We start from the raw sequence: 24,609 nt of genomic DNA, 5'->3' as shown, positions 1-24,609 counted from the left end.
ACTGAGCTTCAGGAGATGGGTGGAGTTTCAGATGGTAGAAACATCCTGTACAAGGCAATAAATAAAGGGCAGGAGATGGCCCAGGGCCTGTAGTGAGCTCTTCTGTGCTAGTGAATATGGCTTCTTCAGTTCTTGGGGAATGCCATGTATGCAGAGTGTGCCATTTCCCCTGAGGTTTAAGCATTTCTGAAGCATTTAAGCATTTCTGACCTGTAGGGCTGTAGTGTACCAGCTGCAGGCTCAAAGCTACTTTTGGTGATTTGAAACTGGAAACAGAGACCCTCTCAAGTTGTATGTGAGTGCAGCAATCCCAGAATGTTCATGGGCAGCTCAGAAAGATACTCTTCCCTATAGGCAGGTTGTCTGTGCCATTTGGATTTCTTTGGTGTGAAGTATAGATCTGATTATCACTCTTCTAACCTGTATTCTTACAGTTTTGAAGAATTTGGGTGCAATGGCTAGGAGGGTGAATATTAGGAAAAAAGAGTGAGGAAGTAGTACCTATAGTAGACATGGTCACTGCCAGTAGTTGCTTTTTTCAGACACTGCCTGTTTATAATATTGTCGAAGGCTTTCATGGTCAGAGTTCATTGGTTCTCGTAGGTTATCCGGGCTGTGTAACCGTGGTCTTGGTATTTCCTTTCCTTTCCTTTCCTTTCCAAGACCACGGTTATACAGCCCGGATAACCTACGAGAACCACTGCCTGTTTATCTTTAGCTCCATCTTTACCGCTGAGGAAACCACAAGATGGTAGTGGTTGTTATTAAAAGCTACAGTTCTTAGGCATTTATATGCATCAGATACCCCACTCTATGAAATTCTCCACATGTCTAAAATGCTGCTCTGTTGTGGAAGTACCAACCTTCCTAGTAGCAATTACATTGTTACTGCAGTCCAGGCAAGCACTACTGAACAGTGGAACATTTGTTGCTCTCACAGCGTGGGCATTTGCTAAGGCACATTGGTTGGACCAGCTATTTTTGCTTTTCCTTTCTGGTTAAAATGTGTTCCAGAGGAAGCCCCTTTTAGTAATTGTTCTTCTGTCCCTCACTGGAGCTCCCCTGCAATCAGCACCTGGTGTTGCTAATGGTTAGCCAGTATTTGTAACATGCTGGGTGTTTTACAAAGGACAGAAATAACACTGCTATTTCACCTAGAAGAAGCAGCTTCAGACTCCAACTGAATGACCAAGTCCCAAGGCTTACTCCCTAGAATCCCTTGTTTCCTCATTCATCATGGGAACTAACTCCTGTCCTTTGGGGCACACTAAGAACGATAAAGCACTTTGTATTTAAATTATTTTTATGTAACGTTATTTATTTTAACAGTTTCTACACTATATTACTATTAGTATACCTTTTGTGATGTATGAATCCGTGACTAAAAACCTAAGGGAAGTCCTGCTGGATTGGATCTAGTCTACCATTTAGTGTCTGATAGTGGCCTGATCAGTGCTTCCAAGGAGCTCAGAAGCAGGGTGTTAAAGCTACAGTCCTTTCTTGTCATTTCCCCCAGCAATTGGTATCCAGAGACAGACTGCTTCTGAATATAAAGAAACCATTTAGCCATTGAGGTTTAATGGTCATTGTTAGATTTACCCTCTGGGAATACTCTAACCCTTTAAAAGGCCATCTAAACTTGTGACTACCGCACATTAAGTGGCAGTTAATTGTGGGATGAGTAAAGAACTGTGTCTTGTCCACTCTGCTTGTGTTGCTGATCCTTGAGTTTGGATAAGATGAGAGAAGAAGAAAAATATCTATTTTCTCATCAGATGTATAATTTCATAAACCTTTTTTTTACCTCAGCTCATGGCTCCCTTTTTCCTAAATGAAAGGCCCCAAACAAGTGCCGTTTGCTCTGTATAGTCATTGTTTTTCATCTGACACTTCCTTTGAGGAGCTTGTCACAGCATATGTGATTTTCCCCATTTTGTTCTCACAACAGCCCTGTGCAGTAGGTTAGGTTGAGCATGTGGTTGACTGACTCCATTTCATTCAGCAGGCTTTATAGTTGAGTAGGAATTTGAACCAGTGTCACCTGTGTCCTACTGGGTCTTAATCACTATAGTTAATTTTTTTCTGCATCTTTGCCAGTTTGACTGTCTTTTTGAGGGAGAAAAGGGATTATTAGAACTATACGCTATTCTAAATGCTACTGCACCCTAAAGCTCATCACTATCGTTAGTGTTTTACTATGTGTAAAGAAAAAGGGGTGGCTCGTGCCATTTACAGAATGGCAAAGCCAGGCTGCACACCACAGGGCTGGAGTTCCTGCGTACTCAGGAGACTAGGTGTTCAGAAAAAAAAAATGTTATTCTGTACATTTAAAGAACCCAAAATAAACATAACATGATTATTATCCTTGAAATGTTAAGAGCAATTGAGAGTTGGTGAAGGGGAATATTGGCCTGCTCAAGCCCCTGCAAACTTATAGTATCATGGAAGGCGTGAGTTCGTTATCCTTCCCACAATTCCCTGTTAGTCCCCTAGTTTCTTTTTGGATGTAAGGTAGATGGCTGCATGCCAGTCACTAGATCAGTATATAACTTACAGTCCAGGAGATTCTGCACACCTGGTGGACCCTCTAGATATGCAGAAAGTATTCTTGTAAATTTTGTCCCTATCAGCACATTTTTCATATTGAAGTGTTTTTGAGCTAGGGATGTTATAGCCCAACATCTGCAATATGCTGCCCATTAGGTTCAACTCTCAATTGGTCCTTGATAACAAATAATGGGTAAATTGTCTCCATAAGGCATGTTTGTGGATGGGTCAGGGATGGACTGCTTCCTTCTACCTTGTATACAAAATGCATGTCATTGTTATATTTAGTTGGATAGAAGCTGGGTGGAAAAGGATATTGCAAGTAGGCTGCTTCCCCAATCTAATCCTCCATGTTGATTGCAGAGTACAGCCGTTTTGAATCTAAGATCCATGACCTGAGAGAACAGATGATGAACAGCAGCATGAGCTCAGGATCTGGCTCACTCCGAACAAGTGAAAAGCGGTCTCTCTATGTCCGGTAAGGAAAAATGTCCTTCCTTTCCTACAGGTGGTCACAGAAGGGCACTCTTGAAAGTCTTCCTGAGTATGTCTGTGGTATATGATGAACTGTCTGATTTGTTCACATGTCTCCTTTTATTAATAAGAAGATGTCTTGTGGTGCTTCTTGTTGTGAAAGCTTATTATTTTTTCTTTGGCCTAACTGGCTCATATTGCCTGTTGGTAGCAGTGTCTCTTGTGGCTTCTTCCCCAGGCATCTAAGCAGTGATTTGGTTGTTTTGGGGAGAGATGCTCGCAGCATTCCTGAAAGTGATCTTATTTCCTGAATAGGCTAAGGGATTCTGGAGACTGAGGGGGTTACCGCACTTTGTATTCCCAGCGATGTGTTAAGAGTTTGAAAACGTTGTAAAAAATACTGTTCGCACTTTGTTTGGCCCCTTTAGCTGTGAGGATGTCTTCCAACCATTTATAAGCCGTGGTATCCAAAAACCCTTTTAAAGCGATGGGGGTTACCGCACTTTGTATTCCCAGCGATGTATTAAGAGTTTGAAAATGTGGTAAAAAAACATCGCTTTAAAAGAGTTTTTGGATACCACTGCTTATAAATGGTTGGAAGGCGTCTTCACAGCTAAATGGGCCAAACAAAGTGCGAACAGTATTTTTTTATAACATTTTCAAACTCTTAATACATCGCTGGGAATACAAGTGCGGTAACAGCCTGAGATTTGTATTAGCACACTTCATTTCCAGAGAGTGATCTCTATGTGTGGCTGTCCTGTGAAAGCAAAGCTGAATTAGATGGATATTGCCCTCTTTCTGAAAGGGGAGCTCTTGTAGATGAAAGAGGTGCTGTGGTCCTTAGTTTTGCCGGAGTTCTGCTATGCATGATGGAGTCTTCTGTGAAGTGTTAGCTGCTTCTCCTCTCCAGAAGAAGGATGAGCTCTTAGTAAGATTACTGCCTTGAGCTTGCTAATTGAGCAGTTAGGTATAAGATGAGCCTGAAACTGCAGGAGCTTTTCCTTTTATCTCTTTTCTTCTGTGTCTCTACCATATTCAGATAATCTTGCAAGGGGGATAGGTATGTGCTCAGATAACAACTTCCAAGTAAGTAAACTGGTTGCCTCAGGAAGACCTTTTGATATCATTTGACACAGGCTTGGTGTAAGTTTGTTGAGATAGCTTAGGCATTCTAACCTTTTTACAGTGTTTTTAAACACTGGCCAGTTTTATGGCTGAGTGGTGCTGGTCAATAATGTACACAGGCTTGTACTGCTTACAGCTATTAGTAGGCGTTTTTTTGGAAGCTTCCCTTCCCCACATATGTAGATGCCCTGTCTAACTTTTCCAGTTGGATTGTCTCAAAAAGATTGCTTATGCAGTGAAGACATTTTCTTGCCGAGTGTTAACTTATCTTGTGTAACTGGATTGTTCTTGTGGTTGAGATGGCACTCTGAAAACCCTTTTGCACTTGGAATAGGAGGCCCAGCCCTACTGGGTGGGGTAGTTTCGAGTACAATTTAACTGAAACTGATGGAATGGCCTGTTGTAGTGCGGGTAATGATAATTACAAGGCTTGTTACAGAGTAGTATTGAATTGTGAGGTAATCCCACAGTGCACATTGTGACATTGATGGTGGTCTTGTCCTGGATGGCTTGGCTAGACCAGGAAATTATTTATAAGCTTGACACATATATTTGAAATCCGTACTTGGAATTTCCTTGTCATTAGATAGCTGCATGTGGGTGCCAGTGTTCAGAGAACCTGGCAGAAGGTGCCCCATCTTGTGGCAGTCAGTGAAATTCTTGGAACAAAACCAGAGATAGGAGCATGCAGGATGTAAGTGGACTGAGGATACTGTTACTTGTGGCTTAATACAAAAGTGAAAGAGCATTCAGCTCGAGGATGAGTAGGGGGGTTACCGCACTTGTATTCCCAGCGATGTATTAAGAGTTTGAAAACGTTACAAAAAATACTGTTCACACTTTCTATGTATTCCCACAGATGTATTAAGAGTTTGAAAACGTTATAAAAAATACTGTTCGCACTTAGTTTGGCCCCTTTGGCTGTGAAGACGTCTTCCAACCATTTATAAGCCGTGGTATCCAAAAACCCTTTTAAAGCGCTGTATTAAGAGTTTGTATTCCCAGTGATGTTTTTTATAACATTTTCAAAGTGCGGTAACCCCTAGGTTTGCCAAGGTTAAAAACCCAGTTAAACCACTGGAGATAATTTTTTTATGTTTATTGGATATGTTAATCTTTGCTGCTTCACAAAACATATCTGTAACAAATTTTGAGACGCACAGTTCTAATGCCATTGCCCTTCAACTCACTTAAAACATTAAATGGAGGGGAAACAGCACCTTGTTTTATATCTGTAAAATGGGGTTCGTCTTGCTCTCAGCATAGTTGTTGACTTGAGTAGGAGTGTTCAGTAGAGATCCATTCAACCACACACTTCTTGGATGGGAGGCAATGTACTTGTGGCTGTTTTGGGAGATGTTCCAATATTTCTTTACTGGAATATGATGAGGGACCCAGTGGGCTGAGAAGTTCTTACTGGAGCAGGGGGGTTTCTTTAACCCAGGGAGTGCTTTTGCTCCTGGTCTGCTAGATAATCTAGTTTCTCGAGGCTGTTTCTGTAAAGCTCTAATATGAAGAAACCATCATGGAATCCTGGATGCAGAATCAGAACTGAGCAGCAGGTCCATCCCAGAATATGAATCCAGTTTGCTGCCATCCATATTGGAGTTTATCTATTGCTGCCTTCTCTTCTGCTATAGCCATATGTCCTAGTATTGAATGAAAGATCTTGAGGGGTCAAAAGGTATACCTATCCTTTAATGTGTCTGAAGGCATCCAGTTACTGGATGGATGAGAAAGTATCAAAAACAAAAGATTGTGTCCAGTGGAAGTCTTACCTCTTGTACTTTGCTCCTATGCAGGGCCCTCTTCGACTATGACCGAACTCGGGACAGCTGCTTGCCCAGTCAGGGCCTCAGTTTTTCTTATGGAGACATCTTACATGTTATCAATGCCTCAGATGATGAGTGGTGGCAGGCAAGGCTAGTAACACCTCATGGAGAGAGTGAGCAGATTGGGGTCATCCCCAGCAAGAAGAGGTGAGTTGTTTGTTCTCTGGTCCAGTCCCTTGCCATTACTTTCCCCTAGAAATGCCCACTCTGACCAGGTATCTCCTTCAGGTGTGCCTGAAATGAGCTGGTAGGAGATTGGAGGGGAAGGTTTGAATTTTGCTTTTTGCTGATTTTTTTTCTCAAGCAAGATGAGCTTTTCTTCATGTCCCACAGGGCAGAGGAAATTCTGCCAACAAAGGCTATATCTGTGGCTGTGAGCTATGCCCTATTTAATACAGAATCAGAACTGGGAGGAAGAGCCAGCTGTTGCTTTAATGAACTGAGGGTGGGGAGATTTGGGGATGGGGCAAGGATCCTTGTGTGTTGAGATACATACTTAGACAACAAAATTTTTCTTTTCTTTTTACCCTTGACTTATCAGAGTGGAAAAGAAGGAAAGGGCGCGGTTGAAAACTGTGAAATTCCATGCCCGGACTGGGATGATAGAATCCAACAGGGTAAGTGCTGGTCAAGGGGAAGGGGGGGCCGTGTGGGAGGAGATGGGGGGTGAATGAAATGAAGCTGGACAATGTAAACATGTTACCTCCAGGGTAGAATGTCACCTAGCCCATTTAAGGTGAGAGTGGAAGGATTTGAGCTGAGGCTTTATAGCTGAGATTTGCCTAGAAAACCTTCTGGATGGTATCTCCACTTGGTTTGTCCTTTGAAAAGCAACAATACTTGCAGCCTTGCTTTTTTGCTGCCCTCCCCGTAGGCCTTGGAGCAGCCTGTTTGCAGCATCTCCTTTCAGGTGCCACAGGACATAGTAATGGTGGAATAGTAATGGGAACAGCTGAGGTTGGGCTGGCAGGGAAGCCAGCGAAAGGGCGGAGCTTGAGTTACTTTTCTGGCGTTGTGTGTGGGGTGGGGGTGGGAGGCCATTAAAAACACATCTTTGTTGCTGTGGCCATGCAGATTGGTTAGTCATTTTCCACCATCCCTAAAACCCATTTTTCTCTGTGCTTAATTTTCCTCTTGCATCCCGTTCACATGTAATTTCCATGATTTCATTTGAGGGGTAGCTTCCCTGACACTGATCACCATTGTCTTTTCATTTTAATTTTTCTTGCATGCTTTAAACTCCATTGTTTTGTTCTTTTGTTTGTTTTTGTTTTCTGCCCCTCCTTCCATCTTCCATCTTTTTCACAGTCGATCAAAACGAAACGTAAAAAGAGTTTTCGCCTCTCTCGAAAGTTCCCATTTTACAAGAGCAAAGAGAACATGGCCCAGGAGAGCAGCGGACAGGAACGTAAGTAGTGGCTGCCCTGCTCGAATGCCAGCTTGGGAAGTTCCTGTGGCTGCCGCAAGGCAATGAGGGACACTCTGCCTCCAAGCCGGGCGATTCCAGCACATCCAGCTAGGCTTTGCTGGATCCTGCAGTACATTGAGGCCTATGCCACCCCCCAGATCCTCAGGCCCTTTCTTCTGTGCCTCTCCCAAGGATCTGAGCAGCCCCTTGTAGGGAGTGTTTCCTGCAGTCTGGCTGTGCTGAGATGATGCGACAGGTGCTCTGTCCCCTGCTGCCAGAATTAGGCTAGCATGGAAATATGCACTATGGTGAGCCTTGTGGCACCCGGAGATGCTGGCCACTTCTGGTAATGATTGCTCTCCTTTGCCTCATCTGTTACTAGTAACACTTCCAGACCACCCTTGTTACTCCTGTTCTAGACTGTGCAGTGTTCCACCTTTTCTTGATTTCCTGGTACTTGCCAAACATTCTCCTTTCTATGCTGCCATAGGCCAACGCCTGTGTAAGGCTGCATTTTACCAGGGTTCTCCCAGTTGAGTGGTTTGGAGACCCTAAGCCTGGGGTCAGAACAGGGGCCTTCAGTGCCTCACTTAGCTCCTTGCTTTGCTTCATGACTAGCAGATGCAGACTAAACTGAGCAGAATAGCCAAATATTTGCACACATGCATAATTCATGTTGGTTACTCACTTCTACTATCTTCGTGCTGCTAAGACAACAAGCTTCTGCAGATGGTGTGACTCCTAAACTCCATCATTGGCTGTGTGCGGCAAAAAGCAACCAAGGGCCTGGGTGCAGAGAGGAGTCACAGGAACAGCAGCCCATGTACAAGGCTTGCTTGCCATTGCTTTACTTGTTGGAACAAAAGGTGGGATGTCTTAAAAGTAAAGTGTGCTATGGAGTCACAACAGAAACATGCAGTCTGCAGCAGAATGGACCTGCTGGAGAGGGGAAGACTAGGGCTTCTATTTGCCAGTGTTATTTGTGGGTTTTGTTGCATGATACTGTGGTCAGTGTGTCTCGTTGCCAATTGCTACCTGACGAGTCAGGTCGTTTGATTTCAGGAGAGCAAGGGACTTGGTTTGGTGACACCTGATATGGACATTCTGGTGGTTGCAAGGCACAAGGTCCTTGCTTCAGGCAGTGGAAGCTCTTGTAATTGGATGTATTTAGGACTGTGCTGGAACAGGTATTTGCCTGAGCCAGGTACTGGATCATTTGAGCAGTAGGAAGGTCTCAGACGTGCCCACAGATGTTCCAGAGCTGGAGTGTGTTGGGGAATAAGGAATATCAGGTTGTTGGGCTTTGGGAGATGGGTGAACCTGGGACTCTGAGCAGGGCAGTTGCCAAGAGTCCTATTGAGAAGGTTTGGGACATAGAGGGCTTTAGAAGGGTTGGCCAGGAGCTTTAACTTCACTTGCTATTGCAGCTCTCAGCCATTCTGCACTCCTGTCATTAATGCTCTCCTGGCTCTGTCTCTCCTCCCTACTCTTTCCTTTCTCTCTCTCTCTCTTTCTCTCTCTCTCTCTCTCTCTCTCTCTTTTCTCTCCTTTCTCCCTTCCCCCTTCTGGCTGGCTATGAATCAGGACTTCCCTGGGTTAAGTGACGATTATTATGGCGCAAAGAACCTGAGTAAGTGGAATTTCACTGCACATGTACACTTTCCATTGATAGCATGTGTGTGACTGGGAAGCTAGTGGTGTGCTTGAAGCAACCACATGTTGTCTGAGCCCAGCTGTACCATGGCTACTTTGACCTCCATAGAGTTAGGCTGCCTGCTGCAGGGTGGGGGAACCCAACCTTCTGTTAGCTACATGGCTGTAGGCTTTGTGAATGCATCACCAATAGAGAGATTGTAGTGGGGCATGTGGCAGAAAGGCTCAGATCTCTGGCATTACTTTAGATAAGGGTCCATTTTCAGGAAGTTAGGGAGGGAGGAGGTCCTAACTGGGCAATTCCTTTTCCTGTTGACATTATCTATGAGCCCCTTTTCTCCTATACTGTAGACATGGGAATACCCCAAGCTATGGCACCTTAGGCAGCCCTGTAGTTTGTCTTGACTTCACCTGCATGTTCTGCCAGCTCCTCCCTCCCTTTCCTCTTTTCCTCCTCCCCACTTTGTAGTTCCCAGTGGCAGGATGGTACATTAGGGTCTGACAAAAAAAACCAGGCTAGGAACAGGGCTTGTATTGTCTGTGTGTCATCCCTGCTTGTGCCTGGGGTCATCTGGTTATGTACTTCTTGGACATGAGCTACTGAGGGAGGGGGGAGTACGTGTTGCCCAGACAAGAGCTCAGCGCCAGATACGGAAAACCACCAGGCTTATCTGTGCATATTGCCAGGTTTACCTTCTGTTAATGTCTCTTGGCATAGAGGAGAGAGAAGTGCTTAGCTCTATCTGAGCTGCTGGGTGCATTCCTTGAGGGAACCCTGTCTGCTGTGCCGTGGGGACTTAGCTCATGTATGAGCTGTCTGTCCCGCTTGCCTTTGTGTGGCATTTATCTCCCCCACGGTTCTTGTAGTCATCGGCATTTGGTGACTTTACTGCCCTGTTTTCATCTCTGTGTATTGAATTGCAGTCTCTTTCTTGGTTGCAGAGGGAGTGACGTCGAACACCAGTGACAGTGAAAGCAGTTCCAGTAAGTGTCCCCCTTGCCCCAGCCTTTGTGTCCAAACACCTGGGTTCCTGTGATTGCCTCTACTCCCAAAGGTGTTTGTTTGAAGGCCAGGTTATTTAGGGTCTGTCAATTAGAACTAGTGGGTGCTGTGCCCTGGGTCTCCAGGTACAAGCTGTGGAGTTGAAAGTTCCTCTTCACTGTTTGTGGCGGAGCATAGCTTAAAGCCTCAACTATGAGGAGTTGACTAAGATAGATCACTTTCACCAAGCAGTGGTGTTCCCAGTAGTCTCTGCATTCTCAAGCCAGTGTGGTGTAGTGGTTAACAGCGGTGGCTTGGAGAGGTGGACTTTAATCTAGAGAACCGGGTATAATTCCCCACTCCTACACATGAGCAGCGGACACTAATCTGGTGAACCGAGTTGGTTTCGCCACTCCTACACATGAAGCCAGCTGGGTGACCTTGGGCTAGTCAAAGCTCTCTTAGAGCGCTCTCAGCCCCACCTACCTCATAGGGTGTCTGTTGTGGGGAAGGGAAGGTGATTGTAAGCCGGTTTGATTCTCCCTTAAGTGGTAGAGAAAGTCGGCATATAAAAACCACCTCTTCTTCTTCTTCAAGTAGTGTCACAGTCAGAAGACTAAGCAGGTCACCTTGGGCTTTAGTCTATGTGAACATCTCATATACACTAGAGGAAACTATTGTTGCTATGAATCCATTCTGATAACTGGGGGAACTTATCCTGGCTGTGAAAACAAACAAACCCTCTTCCCCCTTGATATAGGGCATGCTTGAGCCTTCGTGCCCCTTTTCTTCTGGCTTGGGATGAGTGTCTGTAGCTTGCCCTCAGTGCCTGGGAGAACAGCATCCCTAGGAAGCTGGCTTCTCACTCAGCTGCTGCTCCCTCCCTAAGTTTGGGCAAAGTGAGCCGTGGGAAGGGTCCAGGTTAAAAGACCCTTTATTTCTGTGAAGGCAGCCAGTCACTGGTTTTGCCTGCACAGTGACCCCACCTACTGTCCTGAAATGTATGGTTGGGTGCCTGGAGAAGTGCCTGATGGGGAACCCTACTTTACTGTTACGACAGTGGGGAAAAGGATGCTTCAGGGATAACTGCTAGATGGCTGACCCTTTCTTCCCTCCAACTCTTTCAGAAGGACAAGAGGACACAATTCTGTCGTATGAACCTGTGACACGGCAAGAAAGTAAGTTGGGAAGTGAGGGTTTTGCTGTGCTGCAGTGGGTAGCTCTCAGTTTCAACTCTGGAATACCTCTGCTTCTCCCTGCGTGGATGTGGAGAGGTAGCTACAGGCGGAGTCATGTGCAAACCAGGGCACTGTTATCAGTTTTGTGGCTCTCTTTTCAGTTCACTACGCAAGGCCCGTGATCATTCTGGGACCCATGAAGGATCGAGTCAACGATGACCTTATCTCAGAGTTCCCTCACAAATTTGGCTCATGTGTGCCACGTAAGTCCTGCCCCCCTTGCCAACCTAGATTCATTGCGGGGTTTGGGGACTAGGCTGAACAGTTGGACGTAGGCCTTCAACTCTTTAGATGAGGTACAAGGCAGCATTGAAGATTGTATGAGGATGGTGTCTCAGCTGACTAGATTTCTGCAGTTTATTCTGAATCCCAGGTTAGACTGCCAAGGTCAGCGATACCTATTGATTGGTGGAAAAATTAGGAGGCTTTTGATCCATAAGGGTGGGGGGGGGAGGAGGAGGGGAAAGAAGATATGTGACCAGCAGACAGAACTAATTAATTGCTGGGCTGACACGTTCCCTTCCAGACACTACCAGGCCCCGGCGCGAGAATGAGGTGGATGGTCAGGATTACCACTTTGTGGCATCCCGGGAGCAGATGGAGAAGGACATTCAAGACAGCAAGTTCATTGAGGCGGGGCAGTTCAATGACAATCTCTATGGGACCAGTATTCAGTCTGTGCGGGCAGTAGCAGAGAGGGTGAGTAACTGCATCTGGCATCCTAGATGTAACCCCAGCATTGCAACCAAGGGGGCAGCCTGCTTGGGACTCCTACCATAGTCCTTTCTGCTTGTGTCCTAGGTCTCCTATGGGTCTTCCACAAGCTGGCAGTTCTCAACCCAGTTCTTGTGAGCTTGGGGCACTAGAAGGCATTCAGAACCTTAACTCAGATTGTTGAGGATGGAGAAGGGGCTATTTATCTAAAACATTTGTATCCTGATCTCATAATCAAATGATTCTTTCAGCAACTTTAAAATCTCAAACTGGTTTCATAAAACTAGCAGCACCAAGTATTAAAACAGAAATATGTGGCTGTGAGAATTTTTTTAAAAAGTAAGTGACAGCAGCAACAATTAAAAGTTTAGAAAAATAAGAATATTTACATGGCACATAAAACCCAGCAGAGCAAAAAGATCTAGGGATGGTATTCTATAACTGAGACAGTTTTTCAGAAACGGCTCTGTGTTTGATAGTCATTGACCTTGCTTTTGGAAGTAGGGTACACAGAGCAGGGCCTGTGATGTTAACTACCACTCAGGATCATATAGAAGCAGGCAAGCCTTAAAACACGCATGTCCCAGACCACTTGATGTTGGCTTTAAAGGTGACAGCCAAGATCTTGAATTGCATTCTTAAATATTTTAGTGTTGTTTTTATCTGTTGTGAGCTGCCCTGAGACTGGCTGTGGCCGACAGAAGGGCAGGATATAAGACTAAAGATAACATAAAAAATAAATAAACTGGTAACCCATGAAGCTCGCTCACAACCAGTGAGATAGGTACTCCTGGTACTGCCAACTGCTAATCTAGCTGCTGTATTCTGAACCTGTTAAAAGTTTCTGGTCAGTCTTCAAAGGCATCCCCATGTAGAATACATTGCAATAATCCAGTGTACCTGGATGTGATTAGAGCTTGACCAACTATGGCCAGATTCTGCTTTTCCAAGAAGGGACACTGCTGGCACACCAGCTGAAGTTGTTTAGGAGCTACATGCTATAGTTAATTCTTGGGATGTTGTCAAAGGCTGAAGCGTCTGCTCCATGGTTTAGAAATGGTCAAGCAGCTTCAGGGACATGGGACAGTTCCTTGACTTTAGGAGGTTTGGGCAGACATGTTCTGATCTTTGATCTTAAAAGGCTTGTGTTAAACCTTTGCCTACCATTGAGGTAACTGAAGAGTCAGACACTGATCCCTCTTGCGGAATGGAAATTGTTGAGATGTTCCTGGGATTATTGGGGAAATAAACACTAAAGTATTCTATATGTGGCAAGTTCTATGCAAAGGTTCAGTGGTAAAAGGTATCTTGTTCCACTCTAGGGGAAACACTGCATTCTTGATGTGTCTGGCAATGCTATCAAGAGGTTGCAGCAAGCACAACTGTTCCCAATTGCCATTTTCATCAAGCCAAAATCCATTGAAGCGCTTATGTGAGTAACCCAGAGGCTACAAATCTGGTTATCCCAGAAACTTCTGCCTGAGAGAAAGGGGTGGGGTCAAGGAAAGATGAACAGACAACCATAGGGAGTTATGGAAAACGGGGAGTACCTGCATTCTGGACTGTCCTTTCCCATTTTAGGAATAAGGGGATGTTGCATGCCTGGTGTAGTGGTTAAGAGTGGCAGACTCTAATTCAGAGAACCGGGTTTGATTCCCCACTCCTCCACATGTAGCCTGGTGGGTGACCTTGGGCTAGTCACAGTTCTCTCAGAACTCTCTCAGCCCTACCTACCTCAAAAGGTGCCTGTTGTGGGGAGAGGAAGAGTAGCCGACTGTTAAGTTTCTGTGAGACTCCTTAAGGTAGAGAAAAAAACAACTTCTTCTGGCAGCAGGAAGCCTCTTATAGATCAGTGTCTCATTTTAAGTAGCATGCTCCTATCTAGTAGATATGTGTACATGAGCTGCTCGGCTGGGAGGTGGAGGAAGTAATGATTCCCAACTTCAAATAGCCTGATCATGTCAGCTAGCGTTGGTGATGAGGCTGTTTGACAGCTCTTGTTAAGCGTCAGAAAATGAGCTGGTGGTGGGTTCCTTGGTGATGATCTCCCTCCTGTTTTGGGATTTGAATGAGGGGGGTGAGTGCAGAGTGTAAGCTTCTCGGTGCTGTTTTTATTGAGCTGCCTGCACAGGAGTTGCTGATGGAGCTCTAGGTACACTCCAATGTCACCTTATAGGTTGTACCCTCAAATGTGCTTGGGCCTGTTTCAGATTGCGTGTATTTGTACTGAGGTTCTTCTCATCTCTGCTGGCAGGGAGATGAACCGGAGGCAGACGTATGAGCAAGCCAATAAGGTCTTTGACAAAGCCATGAAATTGGAGCAGGAGTTTGGAGAGTATTTTACAGGTGAGAACTGACTGGTATTAGTGACTTCCACTTGCTTGTACCTTACATACTGAAGTGTTAAGGGTGCCTTGAAAAGGGTGGGGGGAGGCTGACGGCTATCACTTGCATGTGGCATGTTGGATTATTGGAAGAATGAGGCAGAATTACCCGTGTGCGAGCACTGAAGAGTTTAGCCAGAGGCTATGGCACTCACTGAGGAAGGAGCTAGTGGTGCTTAAGGAAGCCCAAGGAGTGGAACATCCTACACTTCAAAGTGGGGAGAAGCATGGGATGATAGACTCTCCTGGGATGGAAAAGTAGCACAAGGCTGTGCTACTTGGGTCAGTGCTAGCAGCTTCTAAACAGCCTGGCTGTCTTCCAAATCTGAACAAGTCTGATAAAGAAAGCTTAAGTTTGTGTGCCATCTGAAGCCCAAGGCATCCCCTGCATAAGGAAGCTTTACTCACTTTGGAGTGATTTATTACTTGGTGTCACAATTAAATTGGTATTTTAGTTGGGGAGAGCAGGGGCTATTGTTTACTGCCTGGAACCGAAAGAGCGTGTGGCTTGCTCCCTGTTCCAACCTAGGACAGAATTACTATTTTTTATCATTTTGCTTCTTTCAGCCATTGTACAAGGAGACTCTCTGGAGGAGATTTACAGCAAAATCAAACAGATAATAGAGGACCAATCTGGGCATTATATCTGGGTCCCATCCCCTGAGAAACTGTGAAGTCCCACCCTCTAGTCCACTTCCTTGTGAGAAGATCAGAGACCCCTCCCCCAAGCCCTCTGCCCCAAGCAGGGGAGTGTGAATACTGTTCCTCTCCCTTTTTTAGATCGTTGAGAATTCAGTTTTCTAGTCCTGTTTTCTTTTTTCTTGGGATGGACCAATCTCATTCATCAAGTGACTGCCCCTGCCATTCCTGCATGGACCTTCCTGCTGTTTCCTTAGAAACGGAGACAAACCCTATTCGAGAGTTGTGTGGTTTTTATTTTCCTTTTAAATTATGATCAGTAAAATCAAGAAGCAAGATGGGAGGTGGCAGCTGAGGACTAGCCTAAAGAGCTGCCAAAGCAACTGACTTGGACAGTGACTGCCCGTTAGACATACTGAGGAATGTGGCATATGGGGGCAGCTTTCCGAAGAGCATCGTAATCACCCAGCACTGTGACTGAAGGAGAGGCAACAGAATGCATATATTTATCTGTATATGTAGTTATATAATATATATATATACACATATATATATATTATATTTGGACTCAAATATGAGGGGGTGCTTACGTGGTACTGTGTTAATGCAAGAATTGTACTGCTGCTGCGTTGCAGCCATTGGGCGTGGAGACCCATTGTGGGAAAGAGCAAACATAACGGTACCAGGTACGTATTGCGTGCTGCTCATTTGTTTTCCAAAGCCGTCTGGAGAAGGCTGCATTTGGGAGGAACAGAGAACTAGTGCTGTGACTGGAGCAAGCAGAGGCCCAGAGCCCCAGGTGAATACAGCAGCTGATCTGGCTACGAGAAAGCAAATGGATTATGCTACATATTGATTGCACATTGTTTTATGTCATCTGATGTGTTTGCATGAGAGGCTTTTTGTTTTTTTTAAGCTGGTGTTAAACCAAAATCAAGTTTGTGTTGGTGTGTTGGCTTTTTCATTATTCCAGGCTTTTGATTTTAATAATGAACCGAACGGGTATAAAATCCAGTTTTTTAACTTATTTTTTAAGATTGTGCCATTGTAAATAGACTCCAGATCCAACCTACAGACATGTGGAATGAGTGCATCGGCTGTTCTGTGTTGCAGTGGGGTCATTTCCCTGTAGAAAGACGAAACTCCATCCCACTGACTTGTTCTGTCTGGTGGAAGAACACGGGAGTTCCATGCAGTTAGAAGCTGGAAGTAGCAGACAATGGGAGGAGAAGCTGCGTTTTAGGACACAATATCCCAATGGAATTGAGAACAGACTTTTTTTTGGGGGGGGGGGTCTTACTAGCAGAATTGTGGCAAATTCTGGTTGCATCACTTGATGTCCTTCTCAACAAGCATATCAGGCTGATCTTCCTGTTTTTGCTCTTGTGCAAAATGTGCACAGCAAAGACTGTCTCCCTTTTCCACCCTCTGCTTGCAGTTTTTCAAGACAGGAAAGGACAGGTGGAATTCAGAAGGCACCCTGGTGTGAGGCACAGACTGTTAGTCTTCCATGGACTGAGGCAGCTGCTTCTGGGAAGCCTTGATATGTGCTCATCTGTGTAATTATCAATATGTAAACTGCAGAGTTGCAAGAGTCTTATTTGATACACTGCTTTGAATCAGTCAGATCAGAAACTGTTTTGGATTTTCAAGCCTCAGGGGGAGATCGTCTTTGCTTTCGTGGTCTCACCCCCGTCTCAAGCTTGAAGCTGGCAATTGTACATCTGGTTTCCATGGAGTGAGCACAGGGGCTGCTATGGGAAGAGACCCAAGTGTTCCTGGTCCTAATCCAGTCACTAGGACCAGACCTGATTGTAGCAGGTGATGCTGCCTGCTCCGTAGCTGGTAGGTAGCTGTATCATTCATTCAGTGTGATTTGTGCACGGGCCTCATTGTTAAATAATGAGTGAAAACTGTCGTCTTGCGGAGATTAATTCTGGTAAGCGAGAAGCTGTTTCCACATCAGTTGGTGTTCCAAGAAGCTTCACATGGAATTTAGGACTGGAGCTGCTGCTTGCCGACAGGACTACGAAGGACAAAGACAAGGAAGCTGCTTTCATATATGTGCCTCTGGTGGAGGGGATTTGGATGAGGGGCTGCCACCTACTTCTCTGCTCCGCTGGTGCTGCAAGGCACGCTCATAAGAGTTGGCCGACGCGCAATAGAAGCAGCTTCTGAGATGGCCAGTCTCCAGGTTTCAACTCCTTTTCTTTTCTAATAGCCTGTCACCTTGTCTTCTAGGCACATGGAGGAAAAGCCTATGTACTCCATGGCATAGCTGAAAGTATCAACCATGACACTAGTTGGTTTACCAGTGTTTCTTCCAAGGAGACATATATTTTTAATAAACAGAATGTTGCAATGAATTCTTGTCTGCAGAGGTTTCTTGTTAGGTGAAGCTGTGGTTGGGTTACAAGGAGAAAGAGGTGGCTAGTACACTAATTGGGGAGGGGGGCAGTGTGGTAATTAAAAGATAGGTTCAAGAATACAGGACACCTGGGTTTAACAGTGGGAAACTTCTGTAATCCATTACCTTCTCTTAGGAAGTGCTGGCTATTCTCACTCGGAAGCAGGTTTGGAGTAGGCATTCGTGGTAGGCAGCCTCTGAAACATCTGTCTTGTTTCTGGATAGCACATGGATTGTACAATTGTCATGTTGAAATAACATTAAATATTGTGACAATGTTTGGTTTTGCTGAATTAGGTGGCAAATACAACTATTTACCAAGTGGTCTTTACATAAATGCTTCATAACCTGTCCTGGGTTGAAAATTCTCTGGAAGGGTAAAACCCACTACAGTTAAGCAGTTTGCCAACTGATGAAGCGTTTGCAACAAATGGCTGATTAGCTGCTCAGTTAGTTCATTCTTTTTCAGAATCTTATAGCATGCGCCCTAAGCCAGCTGCTGAAGGCAGAAGAACTTATGACAGATGGCACCCATTTAAAGAACACACTGATAGCTGCTGCATTAGCAGGAGAAGGTTGACCTTGTGGTTAAAAAGGTGACATATGATGCGAGTGAAAACACCTTGCATACTTATTTTCCCCGAGTCACCAGCTTGTTTGAGCGGTTGACTCTGAGAAATTGCATTCTTGTACAGAAGTGGACAAAGTTAAACAAGCCAATAAATATTTATATGGAGAGACAAGTGTGGTGCCCAGAGGCTGTAATGCAGGCCTGGACTGCTTTAGTATTCACATTACAACTTTTCCAAAGCAGCATTCTGCAAAACAAGTCTGCTCTTAGTCAAAGTGTGGGATTGTATTTTCTTCCATGATACAACACCCCCTTTCTCAGGAGCAGCACCAGTTGTGTATTCCATGCTGCCTGCAGTGACCAACATGGGAGGGTGCTTGTGCACTGCCTTTTTTTCCTCCTGTGTTAATGCCTGCAGAACTCTGACCTAGCAAGATGGCTGAAACTGCTGGTGTCACTCCTCCTTTGGAAGTAATCTCTTTGTGCTGTCTAGCTTGTCCAGTACCTCACTGTAAACGCCAGTCATCTGTAAGCAAAAGTTACCAACAGTCATTTGAAAAATCAGTGTCATGCTTTCTGTGGCCCTGAAGAGAAGCTGACCCATACCATGTTTATCTCCTGCTTTCTAGGATAACTTTAGGGGAAAGAATAGTGCAGCTAACACCCTTCTTACATGTTTTCTGTCTCATGCTAAATCACACCAATACAGAACATTTCTAAGCAGAATGGGCAGAAGTACATATAGTATCACACTTTTCAGAACTCGGGCAAATGCAGTTGCCTCAACCCCAGAATTACTGCAGATAATCAGCTGATTGTGTTGATAGCCTAGAATCCCTTGCCCAAGACCTTCCTAGGTTCTAGCCCCACCTTTAAATCACCCCTCCCTTATAGACCACTGATGCCTGTTGACTGACATGGGTGCTCCATTCACATAAAGGCTTGTCCCTGCCTAATGCAAGCAAACCAGTTTGTTCAGACATGTGCTTGCTTTCAAAGACTTACTGCTTCCAGTGCCTCAGTGCATGTTACAATGTGGTTGCCCCTGGATTACAGATCACTCTGCTTAGTGTGCTGAAACATTTTTAAACCTTTTTGCATTCATGCTGCTGTACCTGGCTCTCATAGCTACTCCTCAGGGTCCCCAGATGCCCCAGGAAGCGCATTCCTAGGCCACACCACTGTTCCGCTTCCTGGTATCTGCCAGTGCTGTACTGGTATATTCCTGCGTTCCAAGCTCTAGTCATGAGCCAGACTATCTCCACCTGTGGGTAGCTGGCCTGTAATACCTGCCAATATTCAAGAGGATACAACAGTGGTCAGGGCCTTCAAATTAACTTGCCTGAGAGATTGCTCAGTTACTACTGGAACTACAGAGAGGAAAATGCTCTAAGTGCAGTCTTGTGATCTATTTACAAAAGCAGCCTGGAATTGCCAAATGGGATGTTGTAGGGAAACCTGACAGCTTGGCCTTCTGAAGTGGCAGACATGCTAACAGGCCAGGATGGAGGTGGAGGGACTTCTCCTTGCCTAAAGTAACCAGACATTGTACAACACATGCTGCCATCTGCAACAGACAATAAGCATCACCCCACACCTATAGGAACATACAGTACTGAAGTCAAAGAATCTTGCGAAGGCTTAAATGTAGCATGCTGTTGATAGTCATGTTCAAGGCCTGGAGGAGAAACCTGATAGCCAGGGAATCCCAACTGCCAGGGATAGAAGCATGCTCTTCAAGGTGAAAGGAATTTTAATAGCATTCCACAATCAAACTTTCTGTCCCAACTTACGGAATTGCCCAGAATCCGCAGAGCATCTTCAAAGTAGCCCCATGCTTCCTCCAGCACGCATGCATCTGTTTCTGTCATCCCCGATGGAAGTGAAAGGCAGACCAAGCTATGCAGGCATTTGCTGAATAACAACAAAGCAAAAGGAAATGTCTTGGAAAGTATAGTGATATTTCCCTGCCTATTCCGCAAAGCAATCAGACCCATGGCAAGCAGCTCAGTTCCAACATTCCATTCTGTGTCAGGCCAAGATTTTGCATACATCCTGGATAGGTTGTTTCGCAGGCAAATAACATGGGGGGGGGGGAGATTGGTTGGTGCATTCTCCTGAAACCTCCATCAGCAGACTCACAGCTGTCCAGTTTCTAATGGCATACAGACAGAGAAAGTGAGGCTCATATTGTTGCCCTTCAGATTTATTTTATAGAGGTGCTTGAGTGCTGATAGTGGCCAATTTTGTACTCTTGTTGTAGAATGTTCTGATAATGTAGAGAAATGCTGACTCTGGAAGGATGGATCTATCAGTGGCATGGTTAGTAAAGGGAACCTCCATGTCTAGAAAGAGTAGGAGGCCTTGGCTTCTGTACCATATTTGCTGGCCCTCCAGGGCAACTGGTTGGCTGCTGTGTGAAACAGGATGTGGGGCTAGATTGACCACTGGTATGGTCAAGCAAGGCTTTTCTTATATTATGACCTCATTAGGACAGCAAGGTAAGTGACATGATCCAGCTTGTGAGTGTTGCTTTTGGCAGCCACTAGATAGGCCACTTTGAGGGACAAGTTGTACAGAAGCTTAGTATAGGTGGCTCAAAGGATGCTTTACTCAGAGCTTTCAGGACTTAGTGAATATTTCAAGCCAGGGTATCTAAAAAGTGGAATATGGCTAGAGAAGAGAAGCTTCTATGTGTGGAGGTGGTGAAAGAGACTTGAAAGCCAGGATAGACTACAGAATTCCATCCCAGATCTTTAAAATATTTGATCCAGACCAAACTGCAGAAAAATTAATGCTACTTTGGTACTTGCAGGCTGGTATACAATGTGCTCACAATACCAATGGATAAATGCTGTTCTAGTTGTTAAAGTTTGTAGAATGTCTATGTGAAGCTAAGATGGTATCAGTGACTTGCAATAAACACATTGTTCTAAGGGTCTGCTGAACCTCCAAATGGAGAGATGGGGCTAAGCTTAATCCAGATAAAGTTGGAGACAGGCATCCACAATAAGAAGTGGAGAGCTTACTGATTGTGGGTGTGCTGAGAAAATGGGGTACCTTTTCTACCTTCTGAGGGAGATCTGAGATAGAAGGTTCTGGCTCAAGCCAGAAGAATGAACACATTGATTGATATGTATGGCAATGATAATGGGGCAGCGGGGGCTGGGGGATGCCTGTTCCTGAATAGGTAAGATTCATATGTATTCTGTTCCCAGCCTGGGGATCTGCATAATCTTAAGAACTTTCTCTCTCCACACGAGGCTATGTGGCAGCAGCACTCATCCCAGCAAATTTTTAGCGGGGCATGACGGCTCTGAGGTCTGTCACAGCCCAAGTCATGGATCTTTTTCGTGGCTGCGTCAGTGCTGTGGAACAGCTTCCTGGAACTTATGAGGAAAGCTCCCTCCCTCCTATTCTTTAGAAAACAATGTAAAAGTGAATTGCTTAGGAGAGCCTTTAATGTTACTTATATTTGGTAGTCATTCTTTTAACATACTGTAAGAAGTTAATGTAGATCTAATGGTCTATCATTATTTTAAGGGTACTGTTTGCTTTTTAATCTTGTAAGCTACTCTGGATCTGTGTTTAGAAGAAGAAAGGTGGGATAAACATTTTGAAATAACAGATATCTCTGGCTTTGTCTTCCTGCTTTATAGCAACCGTGGCTACAACAAGTTGCTGAGGTGACCTTCCAGTACTGTATGCTGGAGGACTCCTGCTTCTTATTGCTAGCACTGGCTTATAGCTACCAGGTTACAAAGAGGCATCAGGGCACTTGGGTCCATGGCTGTGCACCTCCGAGTATGCCGGACACTGCTCTCCTCATCTTAGAGCAAGGAACTTTGTGGCTAGTAGCAAGCTTGTTGTGTGCCTTAAGCCATGCCTCTCTGATAAGGCAGGCTGCTGACATCTCCAAAGGGTGATGCTTTGTGAGCCACTCTTAGCAAGCAGAGTGGATAGATCTGTTAATAGTATGCTGAAATAACTCAAGTTCCTGTGGGAAACATTAAGCTCAGAGCAGGAAAAAAATAGAGGAAATTGGTTGAGAAGAATTGAAGTTTCTGGGAAGGTGGTGTGTGCGTGCATGCGTGCATGTAGAGAACCATGCTGCAGAGCAGACAGGCCCGGAATAGGAATAGAAGACTCAGCAAACTTGCACGGTGTTGTGGAACAAATGAGATAAGTAACCTAGCTTAGCTTCCCTTCTCTACCAACAGAGGAGAAAACAGATTTCACTCTACCAAAATTATCTCGTGCTACAGGTACACTGTTCTTATAAGAGCAACTGGACTTATAGCCAGGGTACATTCTACAAAGCTAATGGGACACAGAGGCATCAAGTGACCTTGTCCCTTCCCTAACACAATCACTTACCTGAACGTGACTACATCAGTGGTCTCTTGTTTCCTGAGAAGTGTCAAAATCATCTTGAGGGCCTTTTTGCACATGGAGGGGTAGTGAGCAGGTGACTCCATGGCCAGCGCTTGAAAAACAAAAGCATAGGGATGAAAGTTACTTCTAAAGTGTAAAGTTCTGTCCATGTGCTGTTAGGCGATGGATGCCCAATGAGGAAATGGCAGAGAGCACAGCAGTTGCTCTTGGAGGCTGAATGTATTTCCTGAAAAAAGGAGAGGGCCGCACCAAGGCAAAAACTAAGGCAAGGAAACAAATGGCACAGAAGGAATGTATTCTCTTCCTTTCTGTAAGATTGACTTGCTCAGCATCTCTTGATGTGACTAGATGATGCCGTCTGAATCATCTATACCCAAGACTCCCATCCACAGAATGGGATGGGAAGAGATTCCCTGGCAAAGCACCAGTGACCTCAAATCAATCTGCTCTCTTTCCTCATCAAGTCATCTTTCAAGGCCAATCCGCAATAAAGCAGTCTCTAGTTAAATAATGGACAGGACAGCAAAATCCTTTGCACAGAAGCTGTGATATTGGGCTTGATGCAGTAGTAGCTTCTCTGGGCTATGAGGAACACAGATGTGCAAATTTGGCTCTTACATGCAATGGTTTCTAGTATCTTGATCTCCACTTCTGGCAGCTCCCAAACCTGATCCAGCAAGCTTTCCACTGACAGATCATTCAGCTTGGCTCGAGCTTCAAATTCATAAAGCAGAAGCACTGTGTCTGTTGAGTCTTTGGTAAAATCACCTGTGAAAAAGAAAAAGTCACATTTTGACTGTTCCACTAAATTAGCTGATGCAGTTGTGAGATAGCTAGACTGGCCAGAACCAAGGGCCCCAAGCCTCATTCTATATGGCCAGTAAGAAAAGGGAAACCTACGGGGGTGCCTTTCCTAAACCCATTTCTGCACAAGCTTTGGACTGATACACAGCTTTTGCATCAGCATAACTTGCCCTACTAGAAAGCAAAATAAGGAGACCACCTCAGTCAGCAGATTCTGGTTATTGTTAAGGGCCGAAAAGGAGGATTATGTCTGTATACATATTTAAGGGTTGGTAGCCTAGACTGCACAGGAAATACACTTAACACATTTTATGGGGCAGACACATCTTCCCTACATAGCCATGCAAGTGCAAACCCAAAGGCCAGAAGTTTATTAGCTGGCAGTAAGCTACCAAGCTTTCCCAGCATCAATGTACTTTCTCGTCTGTCTCTGTCACATCTGCAGTCCTGGTTCTGCTGCCTCAGTAGCTATAATTAATGTTGACAGCAACTGCAGATTCAACAATGTAAAATGCATTTAAAAAAATTTTAATTGGATCTCGCTCTCTTCTGCAGAATGTACTGGCATCGGCTCCAATTATGTTGCATTTCACTTAGTCCAGAGCATGCTGCTAATTCCAGCATCACTCTTCCATTTTCAGTGACGCTCCAGGGCACAGGTAGCGCCAACAACTTCACTGAAAAGGCAGCAGGCTTATCTAAAGGCATTCTGATGTCTCCAGTCCAAAGCAGCCTTTTATCTGTGACACCATCTCACCCACAGGTGCAATTTTGAAGGGAATTGTTTCAGAACGGGCATACTCTCCCAAGATCCACTGCTGGCATTTTCTTGCCCCATGTCTCAGGGTCAAGCTTTTGATATTCTCCTCTCCCATGACTGACTTCCTTTCTCTTCTTCCACCTCCTATAGGATAGCTGTTGCAGGCAGCAATTATAAGTAGTGTAATTACAGGACAACATCTGCAGCCCTATGTACACTGTTGATTAAGCTTGGGGGGAAGCTTACTTCTGAATAATTGTGTCTGGAACCAGGATCTTGATCAAAGATCTCTATACAATAATTATTCTATACTTTTATACCCTTCCCTCCAATCCTATCTCTGTGGTTTCATTCTTCCTTCTTCCAGGCTTCAAATATCTTTATTCCCAAAGACGACTCCATCCCCATCCTTAGCAAAGCAAGAGGGATTCTCATCAGTTCCCTAAGTCTGTGGACATATATGTGGTTCAATCAGTAGCACCTTTGGTTGCACAATTTCTGGCTCACCTGTTTGCTTCAGAACCATCCAGATCTCCCTGCATGACTGGATATGTTTAAGAGCCTGAGTTAGCAATTCAGTCTGCTTGTGGAAATAAATACACATTGTTACAATATTTGCTGTTTAGGGGGATTCTCCCAATGCCCTGTGTACATAATAAGCCACACTTATGAG

At 44.8% G+C, this 24,609-nt stretch overlaps 2 protein-coding genes across 5 annotated transcripts in view; one reads left to right on the top strand and one right to left on the bottom strand.

Moving 5' to 3' along the window:
- Positions 1-16,026, top strand: part of DLG3 (discs large MAGUK scaffold protein 3) — a 56,839-nt gene extending 40,813 nt beyond the window's left edge. For 3 of the 4 annotated variants that reach the window (XM_056859797.1, XM_056859799.1, XM_056859800.1), the window contains 11 exons: positions 2,911-3,025; positions 5,952-6,128; positions 6,523-6,598; positions 7,290-7,389; positions 9,985-10,026; positions 11,152-11,202; positions 11,364-11,465; positions 11,789-11,961; positions 13,299-13,408; positions 14,231-14,322; positions 14,928-16,026. In XM_056859797.1, coding sequence (XP_056715775.1) covers positions 2,911-3,025; positions 5,952-6,128; positions 6,523-6,598; positions 7,290-7,389; positions 9,985-10,026; positions 11,152-11,202; positions 11,364-11,465; positions 11,789-11,961; positions 13,299-13,408; positions 14,231-14,322; positions 14,928-15,034 — 1,145 coding nt within the window. In that variant the 3' untranslated portion in view covers positions 15,035-16,026. Of the gene's footprint in view, positions 1-2,910; positions 3,026-5,951; positions 6,129-6,522; positions 6,599-7,289; positions 7,390-8,973; positions 9,020-9,984; positions 10,027-11,151; positions 11,203-11,363; positions 11,466-11,788; positions 11,962-13,298; positions 13,409-14,230; positions 14,323-14,927 lie in introns of all 4 variants that reach the window. The other variant, XM_056859798.1, reaches the window with a different exon arrangement.
- A 2,405-nt stretch (positions 16,027-18,431) lies between these two features.
- Positions 18,432-24,609, bottom strand: part of TEX11 (testis expressed 11) — a 37,502-nt gene continuing 31,324 nt past the window's right edge. Inside the window, exons 24-29 of the mRNA XM_056859013.1 lie at positions 24,444-24,519; positions 22,991-23,140; positions 22,355-22,463; positions 19,771-19,891; positions 19,093-19,266; positions 18,432-18,503 (exon numbers count right to left, since the gene is read on the bottom strand). Coding sequence (XP_056714991.1) covers positions 18,432-18,503; positions 19,093-19,266; positions 19,771-19,891; positions 22,355-22,463; positions 22,991-23,140; positions 24,444-24,519 — 702 coding nt within the window. The remainder of the gene's footprint in view (positions 18,504-19,092; positions 19,267-19,770; positions 19,892-22,354; positions 22,464-22,990; positions 23,141-24,443; positions 24,520-24,609) is intronic.

This window comes from Euleptes europaea, chromosome 13 (assembly GCF_029931775.1).
Source record: "Euleptes europaea isolate rEulEur1 chromosome 13, rEulEur1.hap1, whole genome shotgun sequence".
Taxonomy (NCBI): Eukaryota; Metazoa; Chordata; class Lepidosauria; order Squamata; family Sphaerodactylidae; genus Euleptes; species Euleptes europaea.
Note: the sequence above shows the minus strand (reverse complement) of the source record. Positions and strands in the feature narration are given on the sequence as shown.